Consider the following 7,100-nt stretch of genomic DNA (forward strand, 5'->3'; position numbering starts at 1 on the left):
CAAAGGCAGCACTTCCTGTTTTAAAGACCATTTTTAGGGCATTTGATTGATTGGCCAGAATGCTCATTTGACCTAAACCCAAAAGTCTGAGTGGCATTGTGAAGAGGAAGATGTGAAAAATCCGATCTAACAATGTAGAGGAGCTGAAAGCTGCAGTTCATACAAAAAGAGCCCCGATCAATCATAGGAGGGCATGTTCATGCTTTTCTGCCATCCAACATTTCTGTATTATTGATTGGCCTGATCAATATCTTCTTAGGCTCTGAGTTTTGAGATTTTAGTAGCTCTGACAGCCTTCTTAAAATGTCATATTGAAATTGAGGGAAGTTTTTTTGTATGACAAATAGTTTTTTTTCTGTTTGCAGCCTCACTGCAAGATGCATAAAACCCAGAAAGAGATTTGTGCTGAGTCTTTTCCGGAAGTGTTTGGTTGTTTCTTGTTGATAGTAAATGTCTGCGATCCAGATATGTTTATATATGTGCATCAATGCTTGAAAATGTTTCATGCAAAGCTCAAAGCAATGCTGTAAGGCCTTTTGATGCACACCACGGTCGTGCCACAGGTTCCACCTAATTTCCTCAACATCCATCTGAAACATGAGGTGACATGAATACAGTATCAGGTCACAGTTTGTTCGTTGTTAGGGCTGTGTTGTCTGGCTACTGCTGATCCCTCGTGAATGAAGTTAACAGCAGATTCTCATGAGTGTTTGCTTCATCATGCATCCACACATGTGCAATACACTCACAGGGAAAAGGACACTGAGCTGAATTCAGTCTCTGCTCAGCTTTACCTATCAAACTTGCAGGATGCTGGAGAGTTTCAGGTAACATATTTTGTCTTCTAAGTTCTTATTTGTTTTTGAAGAAACCAAATTGTCATGATTTCTTTGTCATGCAGGCTGAAATGAAGGCCAGCTCCTTAACTGTAAAGGAGTGCACCTGGACGACAGAGGAGTGCCATCTAGTGGAGGAGCTGGGTGCAGCTGTGGAGACGGACACATTTTGTTTGCCAAATATTTTCAGGTCCAGAAAAGTGAAGCCACGCAGGAAGACTCCAGTCACCCCGACATATCAGGTTTACTATACAGCCAGAGAGCTCTTTCTAGAGGTTCTGGACAGAGAAGCCATCTGGGAGCTGATTAGGAGAGCTCCTGGAGTGAAGGCTGGAGATCAGCGGCTGTCACACAGCAGAGAGCAAAGCAGCGTTCTCTCTGAGGAGTACGCCGAGGCGCTCATGTGGTTTTCTATAGTCCTACAAAGTGGTTTGTGTGTTGGAGAGAACTGCAGGTTCAGCCCAGAGCCGACTCAGAAATTGGATAAATTACAAGGTCTTCTGAAGAGAAACAGCATCCAGAGTAAAATTTTGTCTCTGACCGAATTGGAGGATGGAGACAAGTTGGAAGCTCTGTCTGCTTTCTGCAGCCACATATTTAAACGATACCAGGTTCTGCACTCTCCCGGCCCGAACCTGACGGTGACGAAATACAGACTGTACCACCAGCAGGGTCAGTGCTCTCTCCAGCTGGCTCTCCTCTCTGACACGAGCTCTGGATTTGTCTGTAACATGTTCTTGTACTGTCAGCAGCAGCTCCAGAAGCAGAGCAGGAAGCCGGTAGTTGAGCAGGTGGTCAGACACCTGCTGGGACCTTTCTCCAGCCAGAAACGGGTGGTGCAGATTGATTCCTCGGCCTGGACGGAGGGCAGACTCCAAAGCTTCCTATCAGGAGTAGATATGAATGTTCACTTTGTCCCAGTGACTCAAAATGAAGTGAGGAACCCAACATCATCTCTACCAATCTCACCTCAACGTCTATCATCTGAGGACACATTTTCTGCCCACCTACAAGGATGGACTGGCCCCAGTCTGGTTCCCCATTCAGATCTAACAGGATCCTCTGTGGACATATTTCTCCCGGGACTCTGGGTTGCACTGCATACCGTCTGCATCAACACCTATGTGCTCCACTCGCTACAACGTCTGCAGCTTTCAGGGAAGCAGATCCAGCTGACCGAGTTCAGCCGTGCTCTGGCCTCCCAGCTGACTGCCGACCACTGCATCAGCGTGCCTGTTCTGCCACTGCTGAACAGCTGCTCCTACCAGGAGGAAAGGTGAGTCTGTGTGACGCTGCTGCGCCCACCACAGCTTCAACAGTCGAAAGAAAAGCAAAAACTGGGCACTTTCCATTTGTGGACCATTTGATCTGTGAAGCTTCAGCTAAAACCTGTTCAGCATCTCTGCATCTTCATCAGCAGCAGAATCATTTTTTTAATGCTTTAGTCCAGCAGTAATGATGAATACTTAGAAAAGTGTGCTGCATTTGCAGGGTGAGTTCAAACGGTGTTGCCACAGCAATGGAGAATTCCAGCTTACTGCTGAGATTCCAGAAGAGATGGAGGAGACCAGGAGTGTGCGGGTTGGAAAACTCTGGCAACTCCTGCTACCTGAATGTCGTGCTGCAGTGTCTCTGCGCCACTGTGCCCCTTGTAGAACAACTTCTTCATTGGGACACGCGCAAAGAGCTTGCAAAGTACCACTACTTAATTATCTTGATTTGTTGAAACCATCACATCTTCTCAGTGTTGTGTGTCTATGAAGATCTAAATGCAGAGTGTCTGAAGTGTTCGTGCACCTGCTGGAGATAATGTGGCTGGGCGGTGGCTCCAGCTGCAGCCCTCTGGAGGTCAGGTCAGCGCTGTGCTCCGTCCTCCCCCAGTTCAACAATGACTCCCAGCAGGACGCGCAGGAGCTGCTGCTCCTTCTGCTCAACACACTTCATGACGACTTCAACAAGGTGCTCTTGCACATGTTCGAGCTCTCTGCTGTGTGCGCTCACTCGCTGACTGTGTGTTTCTGGTGTGAAAGGTTGCACAGCGGCAGATGCGCTCCTCATTACAGCAGCCGAGAAGGGGCTGTTCCTTCAACTCAAACATAGTCACACGTTTGTTTGAGGGCCAGCTGAGCTACATGTGCATCTGCATGCACTGCCACCACCAAGCACACAACACCCAAACCTTCACGGTACTCTCACTGCCAGTTCCAAAGGACAGCATCAAGTGCTCCATTCAGGTACTGCTTGAACAATAAAAGAGGCTTTCAGAGCTTCCTTAGAAAAAAAAACGGCCCTTCCGGGAAAGAACATAGTGGTCTCAGTTGATCTTCTTTGCATGTTTGTGCAGGACTGTTTGTCACTGTTCTTCAAGCAGACCGTCCTGACTGGGGGGGAGCAGGCCATGTGCTCAGTGTGCGGGCTGAAAAGGGAAACAGCCGTCATCACGTGTGTGGACAGAGCTCCAGAGGTCCTCGTGCTGCATTTGAAACGGTGCGTGAAGAAAACAGCATTAGGCCTGAACAATATGAGGAAAACATGCAAAGTGTGATATGAGGGATCACAATGACTTACAACAAATACCAAAACAAAAATCAGCTAAATACATCATGTCATTGCAACTGTTTTATTTAAACAAAAATCAATGTAACCTAAATTATACTCCAAATGTATCTTGTCTATAGGGGGCAGACATTTGTTGAGTACTTCAATCTACCATGAGATTATTTTATATGTTAATTTCGAGGCCCAAACATCATTATAAATGTCAATGTAAACATGCAAACCTGTTTGACTAAAGCAAGAGGCTGCAAGCTGAGCCAGAGGTGGCTTTTACCCCTTCATGTTTGCTTTTTGGTTGAAGAAAAAAAATACTTCAGAAGCATTGATTTAATTTATGTTGACTAGTTTTTTTTTGTTTTTAAAGTTATGGCCTCATGCGTTCTACCATTTCTCCAGAATTTACAAATGTCAAATTTTAAGCCAAAGGTTGGTAAAAGTTTAATTAGTTTTATAAATATACATTCGTAGATATCAGGGCTCTAGACTAATTTTTGCACTGGTTTCTCCGGTGCGCCTAACTTTTTTTCTTAGGTGTACCAGCACAAAAGTTTGGAGCACCCACCTTCTCGACCACATTACATTTGACTCAGCAGTTTTACATGGTCACTTACCATTTTAATTACTGTAAATATCAGCATTGAGACTTGAAAATGACGAATTTACAAACCGGTAAACATAAAGCTCTTTATTTGAAACACAATTCTACAATAATGGTAAATTACATCAACAGGTTGATGCTTAAAGACCAATTTCAATGAAATTTGTGTTTTTGGTGTTTTTAAAATGTTCTTGTAGCATTTTTCACATGGTAGAGGACATGTATAAAATAATTTGACATTTAAACTGATTTTCTGAGTATTTCTTTAACTCAAATAAAACGTGAAGTTTGAAAAAGCTTAAATTTGCATCCACTTGCAGACAAATAGATCCATGAACATCTTTGTTTTGCTCATCTAAGCTAGAGTCTGAATCAAAACTGTATGGATGGATTTCTCCTATATTGCTCAAAATGTTTGTTGCACTGTAATATTAGCTTGGAGGTGTGAGGGGCTGTAAGCTAGCGGCAGAACGAGTAAACAAAGAGTTCAGTCGATATCAGCGTGGAGTTACTTCCTACCAACATTCCTACCAACTCTGTAGAAATGATGTCCTAGAAAACGACAAAATATAAAAATCAATAAAGGTTTTTAGATTTTGCTAAAACGGTAGAATCTTAATGAAAAGACCACCAGGAAAACTTTGAAAACAGATCAAAAGTAGTTGGAATAGAAGCTTAAAATGCTCACGGAGCTGAAATGTAAACTTAAAAATAAATAAAAAAAACTTTTATAGGTTTTGTGATTAGTACAGAGCCGATCAAGTATCTCTTCATTGTACGTCCTGTATGAAAACATTCTTTGATAGCAGTTTGGATCAGCAGTAACATTCAGGTTTTAGTGTAACCCTTGTACTATCCTAGGCATGTTTACATTAAAAGTGGGGTCATCTGGACCTCAGAAGACAGCGCGCCCCCTGCCAATCATACACTGTTTGCTCCGCCAGGTCACACACTGTTGGCTCCGCCCCCCACCAATCACACACTGTTGGCTCGGCCCGGTCACACACTGTTGGCTCCGCCCCAGTACGACAGTGTTGGCTCATCCCCCTGCCAATTCACATACTGTTGGCTCCGCCCCCTGCCAATCACACACTGTTGGCTTCCCCCCTTACATATCAGACAGTGTTGGCTCCGACCTCGTTAAACACGGTTGGCCAATCACACAGTGTTGGCTCCGCCCCCTGCCAATCACACACTGTTGGCTCCACCCACTGCCAATCACACAGTGTTGGCTCTGCCCCCGTTACATACTGTTGGCTCTGCCCCTGTCACACAGAGTTGTTTCCGCTCCCCGCAAATCACATACTGTTGGCTCAACCCCGTCACACATTCTTGGCTCCGCCCCTGTCAAACACTGTCGGCTCCGCCACCCTCCAATCACACACTGTTGGCTCCGCTCCTGTCGCACACTGTTAGCTCCGCCCCCTGCCAATCATACAGTGTTGGCTCCGCCCCCTGCCAATCACACACTGTTGGCTCCGCCCACTGCCAATCACACACTGTGGGCTCCGCCCCTGTCACACAGTGATGGCTCCGCCCCCTGCCAATCACACACTGTTGGCTCAACCCCGTCACACATTCTTGGCTCCGCCCCCGTCACACACTGTTGGCTCCGCCCCCTGCCAATGACACACGGTTGGCTCCGGCCCTGTCACACAGTGTTTGCTCCGCCCCCTTCCAATCACACACTGTTGGCTCCGCCCCTGTCACACAGTGTTGGCTCCACCCCCTGTCAATCACACACTGTTGGCTACGCCCGGGCACACACTGTTGGCTCCGCCTCCTGCCAATTCACACACTATTGGCTTCCCCCCCGTTAAACACAGTTGGCTGTGCCCCGTAAAACGCACAGTCTGCTCCGCCGCCGTCACACAGTTTTGGCTCCGCCCCTTGCCAATCACACACTGTTGGCTTCACCCCTTGCATATCAGAAACTGTTGGCTCCGTCCCCGTCACACACTGTTGGGTCCGCACTGTAAAACGCACACAGTTGGCTCCGCCCCCTGCTAATGACACACTGTTGGCTCCGCCCCCGTCAGACAGTGTTGGCTCCGCCCCTGTCACACAGTGTTGGCTCCACCCCCTGCCAATCGCACACTGTTGGCTCCGCCCGGTGACACACTGTTGGCTCCGGCCCCTGCCAATCAGACACTGTTGGCTCGGCCCGGTCACACACCTTTGGGTCCGCCCCAGTACGACAGTGTTGGCTCCGCCCCCTGCCAATGACACACGGTTGGCTCCGCCCCTGTCACACAGTGTTGGTTCCGCCCCCTTCCAATCACACACTGTTGGCTCCGCCCCCGTCACACAATGTTGGCTCCGCCCCCTTCCAATCACACACTGTTGGCTCCGCCCGGGCACACACTGTTGGCTCCGCCCCCGTCACACAGTTTTGGCTCCGCCCCCTGCCAATTCACACACTGTTGGCTTCCCCCCCCTTAAACACAGTTGGCTGTGCCCCGTAAAACGCACAGTCTGCTCCGCCGCCGTCACACAGTTTTGGCTCCGCCCCCTGCCAATCACACACTGTTGGCTTCCCCCCTTACATATCAGACAGTGTTGGGTCCGACCTCGTTAAACACGGTTGGCTCCGCACTGTAAAACGCACAAGGTTGGCTCCGCCCCCTGCTAATGACACACTGTTGGCTCCGCCCCCGTCACAAAGTGTTGGCTCCGCCCCTGCCAATCACACACGGTTGGCTCGGCCCGGTCACACACCTTTGGCTCCGCCCCAGTACGACAGTGTTGGCTCCGCCCCCTGCCAGTGAAAAACGGTTGGCTCCGCCCCTGTCACACAGTGTTGGCTCCGCCCCCTTCCAATCACACACTGTTGGCTCCGCCCCTGTCACACAATGTTGGCTCCGCCCCCGTCACACACTATTGGCTCCGCCCCCTTCCAATCACACACTGTTGGCTCCGCCCCTGTCACACAGTTTTGGCTCCGTCCCCTGCCAATTCACACACTGTTGGCTTCCTCCCCGTTAAACACAGTTGGCTGTGCCCCGTAAAACGCACAGTCTCCTCCGCCCCCGTCACACACTGTTGGCTCCGCCCCCTGCATATCACAGACGGTTGGCTCCGCCCCTGTCACACAGTGTTGGCTCCGCCCC

At 48.8% G+C, this 7,100-nt stretch overlaps 1 protein-coding gene across 1 annotated transcript in view; it reads left to right on the forward strand.

The window, feature by feature from the left end:
- The first annotated feature begins 907 nt into the window (after positions 1-907).
- The window catches only part of LOC112160613 (putative ubiquitin carboxyl-terminal hydrolase 50), an 11,563-nt gene continuing 5,370 nt past the window's right edge, over positions 908-7,100 (forward strand). Inside the window, exons 1-6 of the mRNA XM_024295258.2 lie at positions 908-1,508; positions 1,884-2,112; positions 2,328-2,531; positions 2,600-2,795; positions 2,867-3,070; positions 3,181-3,323. Coding sequence (XP_024151026.2) covers positions 908-1,508; positions 1,884-2,112; positions 2,328-2,531; positions 2,600-2,795; positions 2,867-3,070; positions 3,181-3,323 — 1,577 coding nt within the window. The remainder of the gene's footprint in view (positions 1,509-1,883; positions 2,113-2,327; positions 2,532-2,599; positions 2,796-2,866; positions 3,071-3,180; positions 3,324-7,100) is intronic.

This window comes from Oryzias melastigma, linkage group LG3 (assembly GCF_002922805.2).
Source record: "Oryzias melastigma strain HK-1 linkage group LG3, ASM292280v2, whole genome shotgun sequence".
NCBI classification, from domain to species: Eukaryota; Metazoa; Chordata; class Actinopteri; order Beloniformes; family Adrianichthyidae; genus Oryzias; species Oryzias melastigma.